This window comes from Dendropsophus ebraccatus, chromosome 11 (assembly GCF_027789765.1).
Source record: "Dendropsophus ebraccatus isolate aDenEbr1 chromosome 11, aDenEbr1.pat, whole genome shotgun sequence".
Lineage (NCBI taxonomy): Eukaryota > Metazoa > Chordata > Amphibia > Anura > Hylidae > Dendropsophus > Dendropsophus ebraccatus.
Genome location: NC_091464.1, coordinates 14855170 through 14877875, shown reverse-complemented (window position 1 = coordinate 14877875; position 22706 = coordinate 14855170). Strand labels below are relative to the sequence as shown.

Sequence of the window (22706 nt, the reverse complement as noted above, 5' to 3'; positions counted from 1 at the left end):
TATGCCGTGAAGCCAGAAAAAAAAATTACTTGAAAAAAAAAAAAAAAAAAAATTTTTTTTTTTTTTAATTCGGGGGGATTTTGTTTTTTCGCCGTTCGCCTTAGGGTAAAAATGACATGTTATCTAGGTTTAAGTCAGTACGATTACGACGATATGTAACTTTTATTTTATTTGATGACTTTAAAAAAATAAAAACCTTTTAAAATATATATATGTTCCTTAAAATCGCTCCATTCCCAGGCTTACAGCACTTTTATCCTTTGGTCTATGGGGCTGTGTGAGGTGTCATTTTTTGCGCCATGATAGGTTCTTTCTAACAGTTCCTTCTTTGACTATATGTGACTTTTTGATCGCTTTTTATTACAATTTTTCTAGATTTGATGCGACCAAAAATGCACAATTTTGCACTTTGGAATTTTTTTGCGCTTACGTTGTTTACCGTGCAAGATCAGGAATGTTATAATTTAATAATTCAGGCGATTACGCACGCGGCAATACCAAATATATTTATTTATTTTTATTTATAAAATGGGAAAGGGGGGGGGGTGATTCTAACTTTTATTAGGGGAGGTTTTTTTTTTATTAATAAAATACAGTGGTACCTTGGTTTAAGAGTAACTTGGTTTAAGAGCGTTTTGGTTTTAGAGCTCACAGTTTTTCAAAATTGTGACTTGGTTTAAGAGCATTGATTTGGTTTAAGAGCTCCCTGTCCTGGGTGGGAGCGCAAGTGGGGGAGGGGCATGGTGTGCATAGTGTGGTCTACAGCCCTGTACTCTGACCCAGGACGTCTCCCTCACCTTCCAAATCATAGCAGATCCACTTCAGGCTGGGGCTTACATCAGGGGACAGGACTGTGGAGGTAATCTCTCCATAGCTGTAACCCCTCTCTCCCCGGACAGAGAGTGCTGCATGTATGTGCCCACATCTGCCCTGCTCATTTCTTCATGCTCCCTGCAGTCTCTGTCCGCCCTTGTGTTTCCCATCCTCTCCATTACTGTACAGTAACTTATAATATCACATATTCTGCTGTTTCTGAATGTTTGTTTCATCTGTTTTACATGTTATTCAGAATAATAAATCATTATTTTGGGGGTGTGGAACCAATTGTCTGCATTTCAATGATTTCTTATGGGAAAATTTGCTTTGGTTTAAGAGTGGATTTGGATTACAAGCACAGTCCTGGAACCAATTATGCTCGTAATCCAAGGCACCACTGTAACTTTTTTTTTCACTCACATACTAGAAGTCCCCCTGGGGTTAAGGTTATTCCCCCTGGAATTAGGGTTATTCCCCCTGGGGTTAGGGTTATTCCCCCTGGGGTTAGGGTTATCCCCCCTGGGGTTAGGGTTATCCCCCCTGGGGTTAGGGTTATCCCCCCTGGGGTTAAGGTTATTCCCCCTGGGGTTAAGGTTATTCCCCCTGGGGTTAAGGTTATTCCCCCTGGAGTTAGGGTTATTCCCCGTGGGGTTAGAGTTATTCCCCCCTGGGGTTAGGGTTATTCCCCCTGGGGTTAGGGTTATTCCCCCTGGGGTTAGGGTTATTCCCCCTGGGGTTAGGGTTATTCCCCCTGGGGTTAGGGTTATTCCCCATGGGGTTAGGGTTATTCCCCCTGGGGTTAGGGTTATTCCCCATGGGGTTAGGGTTATTCCCCCTGGGGGACTTCTAGTATAAGTACACTGATCTCTCATTGAGATCGTATAGATATACTGCATAGATCAATGAGATCTATAAATGCGAAATTACACTGAACGATTAGCGATTGATTGACAATGATCTTAGGGTCAGATCTAAATCAACGATCAAGTACACACAAACAATTTGTCGATTGTTGCCTGCAATCACAAAAGGATGATTATCGTTTAAATTGTTGCCTGCAATCACAAAGGATGATTATCGTTTAAATTCGAACGATATAATGACAATGGCGATCTAGGAAGCCCATAGGAGCAGGGGCGTAACTAGAAATGGCTGGGCCCCATAGCAAACTTTTGATTTGGGCCCCCCCCCCCCCCGCCCCTCTCGATCGACCACTATGCCATCAACACACTCAGCTCTACACAGGTCCTGTACACCATATAAATTACAGTACAGTTACATCAGGTGACTTACAGGAGACGTCTTCTCTGATCGGAGTTCTTCCCTTTTCATTTTCTTTTCCATCTGTCCTGGGCCGTTATGAGAACTTCTCCGGGCCACGAATCCACAGAATCTGCCAGACAGACATATTAGTCTCCTCACTCTGGCACCATCCTCATCTATATACACACTGCACATCTGTATTGTCCCCTTTACACCCACATTTAGTGGGAAGGCTGACTCTATGTGATCCCATTTTAGTATATGGCTCTCCTCTCTGTCACCCCTCCTTATAGATAGCTTCCTTATGTTGCCCCCCCCCCGCTGTCCCCCTTATAGATGCCCCCCCATGTTGTCTCCTTATAGATGGTCCCCTATGTTGCCCCCCCTATAGATGGCCCCCTCTTCCCCTATATTGTCCCCTTATAGATGGCCCCCTTTCCCCCTTTATTGTCCTCTTATAGATGTTCCCCTCTCCCCCAATGTTGTACGTTTATATCCCCCTCTCCCCCTATGTTGTCCCCCTCTCCCCCTATGTTCTCCCCTTATAGATGGCCTGCTCTCCCCCTATGGTTTCCCCCCCTTATAGATGGCCCTCTCCCCCCCCTTCCTTATAGATGCCCCCCTCCCCCCCCCCTTCCTTACAGATGTCCCCCTCCCCCCCTTCCTTATAGATGGTCTCTCTCTCCCCCCTCCCTTATAGATGCCCCCCTCTCCCCCCCTTCCTTATAGATGCCCCCCTCTCCCCCCCTTCCTTATAGATGCCCCCCTCTCCCCCCTTCCTTATAGATGCCCCCCTCTCCCCCCTTCCTTATAGATGCCCCCTTCTCTTCTCCCCCCTTCCTTATAGATTCCCCCTCCTCTTCTCCCCCCCCTTCCTTATAGATTCCCCCTCCTCTTCTCCCCCCCTTCCTTATAGATTCCCCCTTCTCTTCTCCCCCCTTCCTTATAGATGCCCCCTCCTCTTCTCCCCCCCTTCCTTATAGATGCCCCCTTCTCTTCTCCCCCCTTCCTTATAGATGCCCCCTCCTCTTCTCCCCCCTTCCTTATAGATGCCCCCTCCTCTTCTCCCCCCCTTCCTTATAGATGCCCCCTCCTCTTCTCCCCCCCCCTTCCTTATAGATGCCCCCTTCTCTCCTCCCCCCTTCCTTATAGATGCCCATGCCCCCTTCTCTTCTCCCCTCCCCCCTTCCTTATAGATGCCCCCTTCTCTCCCCCCCCCTTCCTTATAGATGCCCCCTTCTCTCCCCCCCCCCTTCCTTATAGATGCCCCCTCCTCTTCTCCCCCCCTTCCTTATAGATGCCCCCTCCTCTTCTCCCCCCCCCCTTCCTTATAGATGCCCCCTTCTCTCCTCCCCCCTTCCTTATAGATGCCCATGCCCCCTTCTCTTCTCCCCTCCCCCCTTCCTTATAGATGCCCTCTCCTCTTCTCCCCCCTTCCTTATAGATGCCCCCTTCTCTCCTCCCCCCTTCCTTATAGATGCCCCCTTCTCCCCCTTCCTTATAGATGCCCCCTTCTCCCCCCCCTTATAGATGCCCCCTTCTCCCCCCCCTTATAGATGCCCCCTCCCCCTTATAGATGCCCCCTTCTCTTCTCCCCTCCCCCCTTCCTTATAGATGCCCCCTCCTCTTCTCCCCCCCCCTTCCTTATAGATGCCCCCTTCTCTTCTCCCCTCCCCCCTTCCTTATAGATGCCCCCTCCTCTTCTCCCCCCCTTCCTTATAGATGCCCCCTTCTCTCCTCCCCCCTTCCTTATAGATGCCCATGCCCCCTTCTCTTCTCCCCTCCCCCCTTCCTTATAGATGCCCCCTCCTCTTCTCCCCCCTTCCTTATAGATGCCCCCTTCTCTCCCCCCCCCTTCCTTATAGATGCCCCCTCCTCTTCTCCCCCCCTTCCTTATAGATGCCCCCTCCTCTTCTCCCCCCCCCTTCCTTATAGATGCCCCCTTCTCTCCTCCCCCCTTCCTTATAGATGCCCATGCCCCCTTCTCTTCTCCCCTCCCCCCTTCCTTATAGATGCCCTCTCCTCTTCTCCCCCCTTCCTTATAGATGCCCCCTTCTCTCCTCCCCCCTTCCTTATAGATGCCCCCTTCTCCCCCTTCCTTATAGATGCCCCCTTCTCCCCCCCCTTATAGATGCCCCCTTCTCTTCTCCCCTCCCCCCTTCCTTATAGATGCCCCCTCCTCTTCTCCCCCCCCCTTCCTTATAGATGCCCCCTTCTCTTCTCCCCTCCCCCCTTCCTTATAGATGCCCCCTCCTCTTCTCCCCCCCTTCCTTATAGATGCCCCCTTCTCTCCTCCCCCCTTCCTTATAGATGCCCCCATCTCTTCTCCCCCCTTCCTTATAGATGCCCCCTTCTCTCCTCCCCCCTTCCTTATAGATGCCCCCTTCTCCCCCCCCTTATAGATGCCCCCTTCTCCCCCCCCCTTATAGATGCCCCCTTCTCCCCCCCCCCCCCCCCCCGAGAAAAGCAAGTTTAAAAAAAAGAAAAAAACTCACCTAACAACACGCTCCCCCGTCGAGCCTTCTTCCTGTCACCCCCTGTCTGATACGCGGCTGCCGTCTGATGACGCGTCCTAGCCCCGGCAGCGCGCGTATCATAGAGTTCTGTGTGGGCCTGTAGCCGCGACTTCCGGCACACGTATCTGTGCCGGAAGTCGGGGCCGCAGCACAAGCCCACACAGAACTCTATGATACGCGCGCTGCCGGGGCTAGGACGCGGCATCAGACGGCAGCCGCGCATCAGACAGGGGGTGACAGGAGCGCTGTGGACCGGTCCCGTGCTCCTCCTGGCCCAGTGACTCCTTTTCCCTATGGTTGGGGAAAGGAGTCTCCGGGTCGGGAGGAGCACGGGATCGGCCCCCGGCTACAGCACCCGGGAGGCATGCTCAGCCGCCGGGTGCTGCAGGATATGTCAGCTCCAGGGGCCCGCGTCACGGGCCCCTGATGCGGCGGGGCCCCGTAGCAGCCGCTACGGCTGCTACGGCGGTAGTTCCGCCAGTGCATAGGAGATAGCGGCGGTCTGCAGCCGCCACTCCTATTACACAGCAGGATGTTGCTTTCGTTGTCTTTCGTCTTTTAACATGTTGAAATACGTTAAAAGACAATGATCAGCCGACATTGTGCATGTCAGCTGATCATTGCCTTTCATTACACAAAGCGATTATTGTCCGTAATGGCTGATACTTCGGCCGATAATTGCTTTGTGTAATAGGTTCAATAGCCTCCATAGATTACATTACACCCCACTGTTCCTATATTAAATCGGAGGTAAAAACTGTTCCAATTGTGGGAGATGTAATTATTAGGGATTCTGGTCTTGTTCACACAGCAATAAATATTGGGAAGAAATAATAAAAATACTCTATTACACGGTGCGGAAAATCGTTAAACCATTTGAATCGAAACGATAATCGCCCTGTGTAACTGCACGCAACGATCTAAAAATCGCTCCTGTGTCATTGATCGTTGATTTAGATCTGATCCTAAAATCATCGTTAATCGTTCCCTATAATTCCGCCTTCATGCACTAATTGTAGAGTGTAATTCTACATCGTTCCTTCTTTTGCTGGCATCAGATGGAGTAAACGATCGCTGTAGCGATCGTAACCAACGACCATCGTTCTGTGTACTGTGGTGAACGATTTCAGGTTAACAATCAACAATCTAGTTTGTGATCGTTTATCGTTAATCGTTAAAAATCGCTTCCTCTAATAGGACCCTCAGAAATGATTAAATACCAAGTTAACTTTTAAAATTGCAGTTCTGGGGGAGGGGCCTGACCAGAAAAAAGGGAGTTAACTTTTGATAAAATTGTTGTTTTACGCCCAACTAATCATATTAAGAAACTGGTTGTACTTGCTATATCCCTATTATTCTGCCACCGGGGACAAAAGGGAAGACTACATTTAGAATGTTAAGGTGTTTTTCCCTTAGGCCCATCAGAGACATAAGCTTCCTCGCCTTAATTTAGTTGTTACTTTACAATTTACCCACTGGCCTATTGGGCCATTACTGATGGAGCATACTCCGACTGACTTTTTTTCATACCATTCCAAGAAAAATAACAGCAGAAGAGTTTTTAGAAAAAATAGCTCTAGAATTATCAGTTAAAATATTCAAGTGTTTACTAGAACAGACTGGACAAGAGATATGAAGGATTCCTTTAAAGCACATGGTTATCATTACAATGGAATGATTCATCAGTGGCTTCAGTCCATGGGGCCTCCTGGAGAAGATCTATCACATGTATTTATACTGTGAAATAGCTGTATACATAGACCATCCATCCTATGTGTACATGGAAAGATTCTCTACATACTTTAAACACTTTCAATACAGTTTACACAAATATATGAAAAAACGAACGATAAGAATATGAAAGAAAGGCTGAAGAGGCCCACTTTAAAAAAAAAAAGCTAAAACTCCTGCAAAACTCAATGTCGGCGTCATGATCTACACCATCATGTCATCACATCTGGAAGGTTTATGCAAGGTTTTTCTGTCTCGTTTCCCTCACACCTTGTGCTTGAGTAAGGCAACTGTAAGGCTACATTCACACATTCAGTAGTTTATGACCGTATCAGTACCTAATCCACAAAAAAAAATGTCCTTACATTTCTTCTATTAAAATTACAGGCATTCCTAACATAGCCTAAGGCTGAGTTCACACTGTGTTTTTGCAGTCCGTTTAACGGATTCATTTTTAAGGGTGCGTTCACACATACAGGATCTGCAGCAGATTTGATGGCGCAGATTTGAATCTGCAGCAGATATGCAGCAGATTTGATGGCCCAGAATTACTTTGCATTCGAACTGCAACATCAAATCTGCGCCATCAGATCGTCTGCAGATTTGAAGTTGCGGATTCACGGCACATCCAATCTGGACCATGAAATCAGCCTCAGATCTGCTGCGGATCTGCTGCAGATTCAAATCTGCGCCATCAAATCTGCTGCAGATCCTGTACGTGTGAACGCACCCTAGATGGTTATTTTTAACATACAGAAAACCGCCAACCACATTTTTGTGTATGCTAAAAAAAACAAATTTGTTTCGATCCTTTTTTTCTTTTAATCGTGGAAGTCAATGAAAAAACAAATCTAAATGGATGCACACAATTGCACCAATTTTTTTTCTCCATAAAACAGATATGTTAAACGGACTAGTGTGAACCCAGCCGTAACCTTTCTGTTTTCTCCTATCTTTATCCAGCTGTCTCATATACCTTATCAGGTCCTGCTATTAGGTCCAGCCCAGTGGTCTCTGACATAGCTTGAGTGTCTGTTCAGTGTACAGTAGCTTATGTTCTGGTTCCATCTCTGCCTTGCCCTCTGGATTTTACATATACTGTATTTGTCTGCTTTTAGGCTATGTTCCTACACAGCATTTTTGTTTAGTATTTTGCAACCAAAACCAGGAGTGGATAGAAAACACAGAAAGGCTATGTTCACACACACACTCCTGAAATGTAGTGGGTGTCCACAATGGCAAATAGCACCCGCTGTTTTAAAATAAAGGCAATTATTTGCCATTAAATGGCGGCCATCCCCTCAATTTCAACAGTTTTTGAACATAGCCTTTTTGTGTTTTCAATCCACTCGTGGTTTTGGCTGCAAAATACTGAGCATAAATACTGTGTGTGAACATAGCCTAATCCTGTTCCTAGTTCTGTGTCTGCATCTGGTGCTGAGTTCTGCTATCCTACGACATCACCTGCAGCGGCCATGTCCCCCTTATCTGTTTTATGTCCATTCCTGCACGTACTCTGCCCCTGTCGGCTATCTTTGGCACTCCCATAGACAATCAATAAAGCGAAGGGCAAGTATGAGCATTGCAGCTCTGGGAGTCCTGGTGTCAAGACAGTGAAGAGTCCCAGCGGTCAGACCCCTCATGATGAGACACATATCAGGTCCATGGTAGCAAAAACTCCTTAACGCACAATATACACTGCAATAACATACAGAAACAACCCCTCCTGAGAGGTGCTCCCTCGCTTCTATGGCTTCAGTAAAACAATGCGACAGACTACACTGCGTGACAGATTGTCTCCGATAATACATAACTATTTCTTATACTGTTTATCCTAGCGAAGCTGGTGGTGGGTTTACACATATTTCTTCCATACAGAATGAAAAGGGAATCAGCCAAGAGATAGCAGAGCTGTTATCTATATGCTGCATGAATAACTGAATGTGAGAATACATCCTAATCTTACAAGTGAAATCCAGGTGACACCAGCTAAATCTGCACCGCTATCTGCAGTTCCAGGATATAGAGCAATCTCTCTTTATATATTCCCATTTGCATTCCAAGGGTTGCTGAATGGTATACAGGTATTGGCCTGTATCCTGATCTGTGTCATTAAGGGTAGCTTCAAATGTAACGGATCCACAGTGGATTTCACGTTGTCATCCCGTTGCGGGTATGTAAAAGTCAGCTCCCTTAAAGCAGAAGTCCGGCGAAAATTTTTATTAATGTATTTGTGTTGCCCCCCAAAAGTTATACAAATCACCAATATACACTTATTACAGGAAATGCTTATAAAGTGCTTTTTTCCCTGCACTTACTACTGCATCAAGGCTTCACTTCCTGGATAACATGGTGATGTCACTTCCTGGATAACATGGGGATGTCACTTCCTGGATAACATGGTAAGGTCACTTCCTGGATAACATGGTGATGTCCCTTCCCGGATAACATGGTGATGTCACTTCCCGGATAACATGGTGATGTCCCTTCCCAGATAACATGGTGATGTCACTTCCTGGATAACACGGTGATGTCACTTCCTGGATAACATGATGATGTCACTTCCTGGATAACATGGTGATGTCCCTTCCCGGATAACATGGTAATGTCAGTTCCTGGATAACATGGTGATGTCACTTCCTGGATAACATGGTGATGTCACTTCCTGGATAACATGGTGATGTCCCTTCCCGGATAACATGGTGATGTCACTTCCTGGATAAAATGGTGATGTCATGACCAGACTCCCAGAGCTGTGTGGGCTGTGGCTGCTGAAGAGGATGATGACAGAGGGATGCTCAGTGTCCCTCCAGTGCCCTATGTCCCTCAGTGTCCCTCTGCCATCATCCTCTCCAGCAGCCACAGCCCGCACAGCTCTGGGAGTCAGGTCGTGACATCACCATTTCATCTAGGAAGTGACATCACCATGTTATTCAGGAAGTGAAGCCTTGATGCAGTAGTAAGTGCAGGGAAAAAAGCTCTTTATGTGCATTTCCCGTAATAAGTGTATATTGGGGATTTGTATAACTTTTGGGGGGCAATACAATATGTTAATAAAAAATTTTCACCGGACTTTTCCTTTAACCGCTCACTTCCCGGTACATACATTACCGGTCTGCGCTCCGGCTAGCTTCGGGGGATCCTGGCGAAGAGAGGCTGGAGCGGGGACCCGATAATTTATGTGTAGCAGACTGTAGGTAGATGTCCCGGGCGGTGGCAGGAGGGGACTGCCTTTTACATAGGAGTATGTAATCTCATTGAAAGTGACAGGGAAGGATCCGCAACGGATTTCGCTGCGAAATTGCAGCGTGAAATCCACTGTGGATCCGTTACATGTGAACCCTCCCTAAAGGAGAATTCTCATCAGGGAATGCAAAAGTAAGCAACTTAGCAAATATATTAGCAAAATTGCTTAGTTTTGCTTTTTGTCCCTCTTCTCTCCATCTATTGTTGGCAGCTTGTTGCCTAGGTTTCCAACCATGGTCTCCGCTCTGTGATTGGTGACCAGGATCCTCAGGAGCGGTAAGTATGCAGTTTTACTCTTTTCTAAGGCCTTATTCCCACGTCCCGTGAAACTGGCCCAGATTGCAGATCTGCAATCACAGATCAACGTCGTTCCACAATCTGTTCTGTGAAAAATAGGACGTGTCCTAGTGAGGATAGTGATTGCAGTACAAATTATACAATAGAAGTCTATGTTTTTTTAATATATAACATATCACAGACGTGGACGGCAAGGTAGTTACATTTTGACAAGTTTAACTCTATTAATTAGAATTGTAAAATTTTTTGTGGATACGGATACAGATGTGGATGCACTACGGATGCAATTACAGACCGTTTTCCACAGATCAAGGAGTAAAAATAGCGGACCCATATGCAGACCTGAAAAAAATCACTGAACGTGTGAATGAGCCCTATGTCTCCCTCTTAGGTCACTGACGTTTCCATTGTCTCTGGTGTAAGGCTTGGTTCACACTGCGTTGATATTGTATATCACAGTTATGCATTAGCATCCCACCAAGGAATGGATGCCAATGCAACGTACTGCACCAGGCCCATTCCAGTGGTCAAATTGTATTTAGCTAGTCATTATGTTCAGGCCATTTCCCACTGGTATACACTAATCTACTGGGACACAAGAGGGCAGCTGACTATGCTATTATGTTCTGGTAAAATACTCTACGGGTGGGAAGCAGCCCGAACATATTCACAACCTGACTATATTTGTGTCATGGAAATGAATAGGGCCCGCTGCAGTACGCCACAGGCCCTTTCTTGGCGAGATACTGAAGCGTAACTGTGACATACTGCATAAACACTATGTGAACCTAGCCTAACTCCAACAAGTTCACCCAAAAATTGCTGAATGACATACTTACCCTTATAGTATGAGTTCTGCCTCCAACTCGGTCTCTGGCCTCAAGCACCACAACTTTCAGTCCTGACTCCACAAGTAGCTTAGCAGCTGTAAGACCTAAAATGATAGTCACAGTGTTAATAAAATATAAATCACTGAGAATAAAAGTTTATTGGCAGAGTATAAGACAAGTTCCTCATTACATTACATTATGTGGGAATCTGCAGTATGGGTAACAACTGCTTGATCAGACTTAATAATATAACAAAAGTAGAGATGAGCAAAGTTCGATTCAGCAGGTTCGCAAATTTTGGGCATAATATTCAAGAACTTGAGAGCCAAACTTTAATGAACATCAATACTTACCTGTCCGTACTCCCCAATGTCCTTGGTCTATGGTCTCCAGTGTGCCCCAAGCCATTGACTGAGGGAGAGCTCACTCTTGTCTGAAATCTGGACTCTCAGTCAGTGATCAATCAGTAAATGGCTGAACGGGCTGGAGGTGACTGGACCAGAGACACAGAGGGAGCGCGGACAGGTAAGTATATATATTTTGTTTCGCTTTTCACTTTTACATTTCAGCGTATATATTTTATAAATTAACGCCCTGTCAAAAAAGTTTCTGTTCTGAGATATAATTCTATTTTATAGTACCCCTTGTGTTGAGACTTTACAGTTCATCTACCTTCTCCACTTTGTATTGGTTTACAAGTCTATTCACTGAAGCCTCCATCTGTAGAAGTCTGTACGCAACTGCGGACAGAATATAGGACCAATGCATTTCAATAGCCCTCTTCATACGTCTATAGGTGTGTATGGGTCCATGCATGGTGAGGTGGTGAGGAGGCATGGCCTCTTCCAATGCCAGATTTATCATGATTTACGCCCAATCGCAGGGTGCAGCAATGGGCCAGATGGCTTTAATAATTCCCGCTGGGATAAAGGGAATGGGGCTTTACGACCAGTGTACAAGTACACTAGTCTTGATAAATGTCCACCTCTATCCCTACACATCTACATAACAGATGTATACACACCAGCCAGACCAATGTTTTTACAGCAGAGCGGTGGTCGGTAACCTATATAATGAGCTGTCAACAATGGGAGGGAAAGAGCAGCATATCAGGCGAAGGAGACAAGGAGACAATATTTGAAAAATATTTACCATCATATTGATTGAGGATGGTCTAAACCTGCCGAGGTTCGGGTTCGTATGAACCTGAACGCTCGGCATCAGATTCCCGCTGTCTGGTCGCTCCGTGCAGTGGGTGGATACAGCGGGAGGACCACCTGGAAAACTGGGATACAGCCTATGGCTATGGCTGTATACCAGTTTTCCAGGCAGTCCTCCCGCTGTATCCACCCTCTCCACAGAGGAGGAAGACAGCGGGAATCATCGCCGAGAGTTCGGGTTCGTACAAACCCGAACCTCGGCCAGTTCGGACCATCCCTAATATTGATGAGAACATCCCTTTAAATTGGGATATTTTAGTGACAACCCCTTTAGGTTTGTACGCACGTCTGATACAAAAGTTTGTGATTTTTGACTATAAGGGCCCTTGCACACTACAGAAATCACGCGGATAACTTGCCGTGGATTACACCTCTCACCGTCACTCTAAAGTTCCGCCGGCTCCAGTCTATGGTCAGGCAGATTCTGTCATCCGCCCAAAGAAGTGACGGCTGAATACGCCCGAGCATAGAATACAGTGTATGGGACGGGTGAAGAGTCAAGCGGGAGCGCGCACAGAATCTGCGGCAAGTTATCCGCATGACTTCCATATCGTGCAAACCACAGCCGCAACGTTTTGTAAATGCTCCAAATACAAAGTAAGTTGTTTTCTTTTCCCACAAAAAACTGAGCCACAACCAATGCCAAAGAAAATAAGGGGAAGTTTACAATAGAAAATAATATAAACAAAACTGGTCAATGAAGTTAAATATTTAAATGCTGAGACAAACAAACTGTATATCTAACCACTGGGAAGCAAGATATTCACTTTAAATAAAAAGTAGCTGACAAATTGCTTTGCATTATACTAGAAAAGTCTAACAAAAGATAAATGGATAATCTGAGCTGGGGTTTGGGATTCAGTGCTCATCCATCAATCATTGTGTCCAAAAACAATAAATATGTGCACTATGTTTAGGCCCCAATCTGTTTTCTGTTTCTCTGTCAGAAATGTACTTTCAATAGGAAAGTGAAAATATCTGTGACTGTACTATTTGTAAGTTTATGCAGCCAATCCTGATTCGTCATTAACAGGCTTTTGTCTTCCTATATTAACTCAATGTCGTTTTCATTTATTTATTTATTTTTTTTTGCAGAAATCAATAGTACAGGCGATTTTAACAAACTTTGAAATTGGCCTAAATATGCATTTTTATCATGAAAAAGCAGTTTAAAGCTCTCCCCCCGTCTTCATGGTTCTCTTATGGAGAGGGGAGGGGTGGAGGGAGATGAGGCACCAAAACAGGACAACAAAGAGTTAATTTACAGCTAGATCACCGAGCTATCTCAGCACTGACCTCTCTGACCTCTGAATTCCGACTTTTACACAAGTCACACTGTGTAATCCTTTGTTCTCTGCTCTCTGCTGCCAACTTATCTCCCTCCTACCTCCTACCCCCTCCCCTCTCCATAGAACAGACAGGGCATGTCTAAAGTAAAAGAGTTGAGATTTCCTAATAATGAGCAGTGAATGAGAGAGAGGGGAGGGGGGGACCTGGGGAAACTCTTTTTGAATGCAGACAATGGCATATTTGGCTAATAAACCCAATTACAAAGTTTTTTAAAATCGCCTGTACTATTGATTTCTGCAAAAAAACAAAAAAACAAACAAACAGTGACACTTTAAATATATTTTGACTGGCATACAATTATAAAAGGTATACAAGGTATAACTACAGTCAGCAGTGCAGTAAACATAGGATACAATTATACACTTGTTGCACAGAAAATACTGCATTATTCAATAATTACAGTTTCTTTCTATCGCCTATCTATCTATTGATTAGAGAAACAAATATTAAACAACAGTGTCTCCTTTACCCTATACTACTCAGGAGAGGCTGTTTCCCACTCATGGCCAGGAGTTACAGATGAGGTGTAAAGGGCCTTTAAATGGACTGATTATCAGAAGAAGAATGAAGTAAGAAAAAAGAAAAAAGTCCGTTTACTGCCGCCAGTTAGGCTAGGTTCACACTGCGTTTTTTTTTCATCCTTTTTTTCATCCGTTTGGATGAAAAAAGCGGATGCATTAGTGTGCATCCGTTTTGATCAGTTTTTCCATTGACTTCAATTGTAAAAAAAAACTGATTAAAACTGATCCCTTTTTTTTAACGGACACAAAAGTAGTGTCAGTATCCATTTTTTTTACAATGGAAGTCAATGGAAAAACGGATCAAAAAGGATGCACACAAATGCATCTGGGTTTTTTATCAGTTTTTTTTGCAAAAAACGGATTGCAAAAATGCAGCCTAACCTAGCCTAACAGTAGACTCTGACACGCCTGTACACTGAGTATGTGACTCTGTAGCCAATCACTGACCCAGTGGTCACTTGCTGAGGCTAGTACTTGACTGCAGTGTCATATGCTCAGTGTATATGCCTCCAGTGCACCGATATCTCCTCCCCTGGGTGACGCGCCTCCTTTAGAATCAAGTCTGGCCGCATCAACAAGAGGAAGGGATATCGGAGCACAGGACGACAGGAAGCCTCCAGTGCACCAAGCAGCCCTATTTGCACATGGAGAAACCGGCGCAGATGGCTGGAATCGGGCAATGGCTTGAAAAATGGATGGTGCCACCATGATCTATGCACTGGCCAGGTCATATAAAAAAAAAATTAAAAAATTACATGAAGTGGTACATTCAATTTAAAATTTAAAGGGAAACAATCACTTAAAAAACGACTGTAACGCTATGGCTGTAGCAGCACCCAGCACACTTCCCAAACATACTTCTACCCCCCCCCCCCCCCCCTGGAATGTACAGCCCGAAAACTTACTTTACAAACTTGGCGCCCTGTATGTAAATTGCCCCCAAGTAGTCACGGTGGGCGGTGAGCTGCGGCAAGTAGTCACAGTCCCCTGGGCGTTCCGGAGCGGTAATCACGCCCCTCTGGGCATCATTAGCCTGCATAATTATGGCGACGTCACCAAGAGGCGCGCTGTCCCTAACGTCAGCTAGCTACGTTACTGCTGTGCCGCTCATGCGCAGTACAGGGGGTCCGGTCCATGCCGTACTGCGCAGGTGCAAAATAGCCTCGAACTCATTGCCGGATCTCCAGTAATGAGTTTGAGGTTTTCTGCACCTGCGCAGTACGGCGTGGACCGGACCCACGGTGTAGAAGCATGTTTGGGAAGTCTGCTGGGTGCTGCTACAGCACATTATTCCCATAACGTTACAGTCGTTTTTTAAGTGATTGGTTCCCTTTAAAGACTTTAAAAGTAGATTTGCAGTAGTAAATAGGGAGTAGTCACTGGGAACAGATTATACTGAGTGAGTTCCAAAGCTCTTGTTGTTGTTGTCCTACTTATTCATCGGACTCTCCTAGACAGTGCTGAAGGGCTGGAATGCATTGTTCATCAGCTTCAGCTAGTTACAGGGATCAGAGCATAGTCAGAGGATGTAAAGCAGGTTTAAGTAGCTTTCCAGAGAACAAAAATTATTCTCTGAGCCCAAAATCATAAAAAAAAGTTCTATGTTGTCTGTAAAAGCCATGTGCATAGACAGCAGCAGAAAATGGAGGAGAATATGGGCAAAAGCATGGGGACAAATCTCTTAACCATTTTATTTAATTCGTTTTTGTTTTTTCATTTTTTTCCTCCTTTTGCTAAAAGCCATAAGTTTTTTTCCCCATCTACATATATAGGGGTTTGTTTCTTGCGGGACCAAATGTACTTTGTAACAACACCCTTTACTGTTCCATAAATATACTCAGCCAATCACTAAGACTAAACAGCGCTACGGCCATTGATTGGCTGAGCGGGCTGTGACTGCCGAGACAAGTCAGTCTTGTGAGCGGAGGCAGAATCAATTAGGGGGGACCCAAAGATGCTGTAGGAGGACACCAGGGGAGCACCGTGAGGTTAGAATAGCTGGTTTATTATGTTCTCCACAAGGGCAGCAACATATTAAATGTTTTAAAAGGCCAAAATAGCCCTTTAATTACAAGATCCACAACTCTTGCGAGCACATGGAGGTCTGTGCAGCCCTCCAAAGAAATGCCACCCCACACTATTACTGACCCACTACCAAACGAAGGATGTTGCAGGCAGCAGATCGCTCTCCACAGTGGATGGACACATGGATATTGGGTCATTTTGCAAAGCTCTGTCACTGCTCCTTCCCTTCCTCGTTGCCCAAACGAGGAGGTAGCAGTCCTGCTGCTGGGTTGTTGCCCTCCTATGGCCTCCTCCACATCTCCTGGTGTACTGGCCTCTCTCCTGGAATATGCTCCATGCTCTTGACACTACGCTGACAGACACAGCAAACCTTCTTCCCACAGCTCACATTGATGTGCTATCCTGGATGAGGTGCACTACCTGAGCCACTTGTGTGCAATGACAGAATGTAAAACAGACACAAAAAAAAAACAGAGAAATGGTCTGTGGTCACCACCTGCAGAACGGCTCCTTTATAGGGGTTGTCTTGCTAATGATTTCTACCTGTTATCTGTTCTATTTGCACAACAGCAGGAGAAATTGACTCAGTGTAGCTTCATAACTGGACAGACTTCACAGGATTGTGATAGAATTGCAGTTACATTGTGTTGTTTGAAGAGACTCTGTCAGCAGGTTTATACCGTCCTATCTCAGTGTGGCATAAACTAGTGGCAGAGAAGCTGAACAGAATGATGTATTACATACACTGTTCTGTGCAGCTGAACCAGAGATCTTCTCCTGAATAAGGGTGGGTTCATACTGAGGAATTCTCGCGGATAATGTCCGCGGAATTCTGCTGTCTGTCCGCGCGCACGGCCGCGCACCTTTCCACCGGCTCCATAGACACCATTCCATGGGCCAGCAAATTCCACTATCCGCCGAAAGACGTGACATGTCACTTCTTTCAGCGGGTATCGGAATACGCCGGCCCATAGAATGGTGTCTATGGAGCCGGCAGAAAGGCGCGCGGACAGACAGCGGAATTCCGCTGACATTATCCGCGAGAATTCCTCAGTATTAACCCACCCAGGGCCGATTCTGGGGTCTCTGCCGCCTGAAGCAAACTTCAGGTGGCCGCCCCGAGTGATGGCCGGCATCGCCCATCCCCCCCCCCCCCCAGCCAGCCAGCCGCTCACCTGTCCCACGCCGCAGCCGGCCCGCGCTCTCCGCTGTCTCCACATCCCGGCAGCTGTCACGGACCTCCAGGCTGTGGTTAGTGAGTGGGGTGATCGTCCCGATCACCCCAGCGCGTCCCCCACCGACCCCGGGCATTCACCACAGCCTGGAGGTCCGTGACAGCAGCAGGGTGACGTCACGGGACCTGACGGGATGTGGAGAGCGCGGGCGATGGGACAGGTGAGCGGCCGCTGTCAGGGGAGACATAATGCCGCCCCCCTGCCGGACCGCAAAATCTGCCGCCTGAGGCGGAGGGCTCATTCCGCCTCATGGCAGAAGCGGGCCTGAACCCCCCCTAACATGGACAATAAGTAGTCTTCTCCATTATGTGCATGAGCCCAGTAGTCTTCAATATTCATGAGAAACAGAAAACTCCACCCACCAGCTGGCAGTTATCTATCCATGCTGTGTATAGGCAGTCACCTGTCAACTAGCAGCTGGAGGAAGGGGTGTGGCAAGAATCCTATTCTCCTGCATATCAGCAGAACACAATGTAAGTAATACACCGGTCTTTTCAGTGTTTCTGTTACTAGTTTATGATGCCAAAGCAAAAGATGCAAACTGGAGGCACAGTATTGCAGAGGTCCAGGACTTTTTAGGCGCTGTACGGCATCAGTGAATATACACTACTTGGACCGATGAGAGTCGTAGTGAGAATCTATATTTTTATTGCAGTGATTACGCGTTTCGAGGCTCCGCCTCTTCATCAGATCAATATATCATCAGATCATCAGATATATTGATCTGATGAAGAGGCGGAGCCTCGAAACGCGTAATCACTGCAATAAAAATATAGATTCTCACTACGACTCTCATCGGTCCAAGTAGTGTATATTCACTGATGCCGTACAGTGCCTAAAAAGTCCTGGACCTCTGCAACACTGTGCCTCCAGTTTGCATCTTCTGCTTTGGATACTACACCGGGTTCCACCGGCTACGTGGACTGGCTGCAAATGGCGTTATTGATCAAGCGATTTGCGGTGTTGCACTCGTAGCACGACCACCCGAGGTGAGCGGCTTCTTAGCCACAACTTTTAAGTTTATGTCCAGCTTGTGGTAATGCACAATGTGCACCCTTGGTGTTTTCTCTTCACTCTAGTTTATGATTCCCTTATTTATGGCAGAATCAACCTAGTGACAGATTCCCTTTAAGTGTTCCCTTTATTTTTTGAGCTATATATACATAAACAGAACATGCACAGTTTATACATCTTTACCTTAGATTTATACAGTAGATGACCTATTTGTCACCTGGTCTAGCAATGGTGGCCTGCCTTTATGGTATATTTGAATGACTGCAACAAAAATATGCACTACTAGTAATTTTGGAGATCAGAAGGTACAGTCCTTAAAGGTAACCTGTCACCCCCCGTGCCGGTGTAAAGGCAATCTGGAAGGTCCGGCAGGAAGAAGCGCCGAGTGGGCGTGAAACGTCGTTCCGGGGTATAGGTGCCCGCTACTTCATCTGTCCTCCCTCCACCATGGACTTGTAAATATCGGTATTAAAGTTACGAGCTTGGAAGCATCGGTGAGTGCCCCAGTTTCTATTTCCTCTCGCCATTGCATAGCTGTTATATAGCTGCCTTCAGGAGACTGGACCTGGATACAGTAAGTATAGCTGTTATGTAACTGCCTCCAGGAGACTGGACCTGGATACAGTAAGTATAGCTGTTATATAGCTGCCTTCAGGAGACTGGACCTGGATACAGTAAGTATAGCTGTTATATAGCAGCCTTCAGGAGACTGGACCTGGATACAGTAAGTATAGCTGTTATATAGCAGCCTTCAGGAGACTGGACCTGGATACAGTAAGTATAGCTGTTATATAGCTGCCTTCAGGAGACTGGACCTGGATACAGTAAGTATAGCTGGTATAAAGCTGCCTTCAGGAGACTAGACCTGGATACAGTAAGTATAGCTGTTATATAGCTGCCTTCAGGAGACTGGACCTGGATACAGTAAGTATAGCTGGTATAAAGCTGCCTTCAGGAGACTGGACCTGGATACAGTAAGTATAGCTGTTATATAGCTGCCTTCAGGAGACTGGACCTGGATTTCTGGTAATGTCTGTATTTTGTAAACTTGCTTTATAACATCTACTTTTATTTAGATTTTAAAAGTTATAACGACAGTGACACTTTAATGTAAAGGACTACAATACATTACAAGTCGTTACAACTTTGGACTTTGCCCTTAGACTGCTAAGGAGTTTTACTATCTACTACTGGTTGCAAGCTGTGACGTACTATGCCCCACTTTCTTGAGCTTCACACCCGGTATACCGCAATAAAAATGTTACAAGAACTTCGCTGATAAGCTTTGTTAAATAACAAAAATCCAAAGATCACTGTCCAAGGTTTGGAGGTGATAAAATCTTGAAGGGGTACTCCAACAAATATTTTACTTTCAGAGCAACTGGTTTCAGAAAGTTATATAGATTTGTTATTTACTTCTATTTTAAAAAATCTCCAGTACTTATCAGCTGCTGTATGTCCTGCAGGAAGTGGTGTATTCTTTCCAGTCTGACGTAGTGCTCTCTGCTGCCACCTCTGTCCATGTCAGGAAGTGTCCAGAGCAGGAGAGGGTTTCTATGGAGATTTTCTACTACTCTGGACAGTTCCTGACATGAACAGAGGTGGCAGCAAAGAGCACTGTGTCAGACTGGAAAGAATACACCACTTCCTGCAAGACATACAGCAGCTGATAAGTACTGGAATACTTGTGATTTTAAATAGAAGTAAATTACAAATCTGTATATCTTTCTGATACTGGTTAATGTGAACGAAAGAAGATTTAATCACATCCCGCCCAGCAGCACCAATGCAAATCTATTTTTATTATTTTCGCTTTTTTATTTGTCTTACCATTCCCTACCTCTGGGTCATGTATACTGCATTGTGAACGCGGTAGAATCCAAAAGCAAATGTACCAATTCGCTTACTGAAGTTTTTTTTTTTTACACTAGAGCCTCCAGTGTAAGGATATCCCCTCCTCTCGGTGACGCATCTCCATCAGAATCAAGTCTGGCTGCGTCACAGAGGGGGGAGATATTGTCACACTGGGGGAGCTCCACTGCATAGAACGGGCAGGTACACGTGAAGAAATCGCCACCAATCACAGGAAACAGTTGGGAGTTTTTTTTTAATTGGACCGTGTCACCGGGATCGCTGTGCCAGCAAGGTAGTGTAAGAAAAATTCAGTAGGCTGGACAATAACCTCTATTAATAACTCAGCAGGTTATAGAGCACTGGGCGCTGAGGATGAAGAAAAGTTTCTTACTGTCATAGTTAAATCACTATGCTAATAATAAGGTGGTTTTATGCACTGTGGGTGGGACTACTACCCCCAGTGCACCAATCTGCCCCATATTCCCACCCCCAGTGCACCAATCTGCCCCATATTCCCACCCCTAGTGGACCAATCTGCCCCATAGTCTTAACCACAGTGCACCAATCTGCCCCCAGTGCACCAATTCCTCCCCCCCATAGTCCGGCCCCCAGTGCACTAATCTGCCCCATAGTCTGGCCCCCAGTGCACCAATGTGCCCCATAGTCTGGCCCCCTGTGCACCAATTTGCCCCATAGTCTGGCCCCCAGTGCACCAATTTGCCCCATAGTCCGGCCCCCAGTGCACCAATTTGTCCCATAGTCCGGCCCCCAGTGCACCAATTTGCCCCATAGTCCGGCCCCCAGTGCACCAATTTGCCCCATAGTCCGGCCCCCAGTGCACCAATTTGCCCCATAGTCCGGCCCTTAGTTCTCCACAATACTGTCTTAGCATAGTGATTTAACTCTGAAGGTTAGAGGTTTCCCTTCATCCTCAGCACCCCGAGTGCTATAGGGACATATCAGCAGGTTAGATTTCATACAAGTCCTTCTAACATATGTAGTACCTTTCAGCACCAGCCCCTGTCCCCTCCCACCTGTCAGCAGTCCCTGCCCCCTCCCACCTGTCAGCAGTCCCTGCCCCCTCCCACCTGTCAGCAGCCCCCGTCCCCTCCCACCTGTCAGCAGCCCCCGTCCCCTCCTACCTGTCAGCAGCCCCGTCCCCTCCCACCTGTCAGCAGCCCCCGCCCCCTCCCACCTGTCAGCAGCCCCCGTCCCCTCCCACCTGTCAGCAGCCCCCGTCCCCTCCCACCTGTCAGCAGCCCCCGTCCCCTCCCACCTGTCAGCAGCCCCCGTCCCCTCCCACCTGTCAGCAGCCCCCGTCCCCTCCCACCTGTCAGCAGCCCCCGTCCCTTCCCACCTGTCAGCAGCCCCCGCCCCCTCCCACCTGTCAGCAGCCCCCACCCCCTCCCACCTGTCAGCAGCCCCCGCCCCCTCCCACCTGTCAGCAGCCCCCGCCCCCTCCCACCTGTCAGCAGCCCCCGCCCCCTCCCACCTGTCAGCAGCCCCCGTCCCCTCCCACCTGTCAGCAGCCCCCCGTCCCCTCCCACCTGTCAGCAGCCCCCCGTCCCCTCCCACCTGTCAGCAGCCCCCGTCCCCTCCCACCTGTCAGCAGCCCCCGTCCCCTCCCACCTGTCAGCAGCCCCTGCCCCCTCCCACCTGTCAGCAGCCCTCGTCCCCTCCCACCTGTCAGCAGCCCCCGCCCCCTCCGTACAGTAACAGACTCCTCACTATACAATGCACGATGCACAATCCCTATCGCAGCGATCAGATCGCACGGATCCGCTCCTGCCCGGCTGGGACCGGCTACAGACTCTGTGGGCGGGCTGGCACCGGGATCCCGGGCTCGGTTACATGGCGGCAGCTACAATGCTCAGAGAACCGGTCACTGATGGCGAAGCTGCCGCTGACAGACAGGAATAAACAGCGGGAAGAAGGATCTGACCTGAGATGCCGCCACCGATCACAACGACATCATAGACGGTGCTCATGGCTGCTGTGCTGCCGGTGACCCCGCCGCGGAGAGCCCTGCCAGCCCCGGCACATCAGCACGGCCGCCCCTCCCCCTCCCGGGCATTGGTCCGGGCTCCGGGCTCAGCCGCCTCCCTCTCTGCCGGTGGGAAGGTCGGGCTGACGGCCAGGCCGGGGAGGGATTGGCTGATCCGGACATTGTAGGGAGCGGAGGGGGGAGAGAGGGGGGCAGGAGCCGGGGGAGAGAGGGGGGCAGGAGCCGGGGGGAGAGAGGAGGGGGGCAGGAGCCCGGGGGAGAGAGGGGGGCAGGAGCCCGGGGGAGAGAGGGGGGCAGGAGCCCGGGGGAGAGAGGGGGGCAGGAGACCGTGAGAAAGAAGGGGGGCAGGAGACCGGGGGAGAGAGAGGGGGGCAGGAGCCCGGGGGAGAGAGGGGGGCAGGAGACCGGGAGAGAGAGGGGGGCAGGAGAGAGGGGGGCAGGAGCCCGGGGGAGAGAGGGGGGCAGGAGCCCGGGGGAGAGAGGGGGGCAGGAGACCGGGAGGGAGAGAGAGGGGGGCAGGAGACCGGGAGGGAGAGAGAGGGGGGGGGGCAGGAGCCCGGGGGAGAGAGAGGGGGGGGGCAGGAGCCCGGGGGAGAGAGAGGGGGGCAGGAGCCCGGGGGAGAGAGGGGGGCAGGAGACCGTGAGAAAGAAGGGGGGCAGGAGACCGGGGGAGAGAGAGGGGGGCAGGAGCCCGGGGGAGAGAGGGGGGCAGGAGACCGGGAGAGAGAGGGGGGCAGGAGACCGGGGGAGAGAGGGGGGCAGGAGACCGGGGGAGAGAGGGGG

General features: G+C 48.0%; 2 protein-coding genes across 2 annotated transcripts in view; one reads left to right on the top strand and one right to left on the bottom strand.

The window, feature by feature from the left end:
- Positions 1-22000, bottom strand: part of LOC138768211 (amine oxidase [flavin-containing] A-like) — a 70561-nt gene extending 48561 nt beyond the window's left edge. Inside the window, exons 1-2 of the mRNA XM_069946371.1 lie at positions 21861-22000; positions 10709-10803 (exon numbers count right to left, since the gene is read on the bottom strand). Coding sequence (XP_069802472.1) covers positions 10709-10803; positions 21861-21906 — 141 coding nt within the window. The 5' untranslated portion in view covers positions 21907-22000. The remainder of the gene's footprint in view (positions 1-10708; positions 10804-21860) is intronic.
- Positions 20182-22706, top strand: part of LOC138768212 (uncharacterized) — a 40006-nt gene continuing 37481 nt past the window's right edge. The window contains exon 1 of the mRNA XM_069946372.1: positions 20182-20210. The gene's annotated coding sequence lies outside the window, so the exon portion shown is untranslated. The remainder of the gene's footprint in view (positions 20211-22706) is intronic.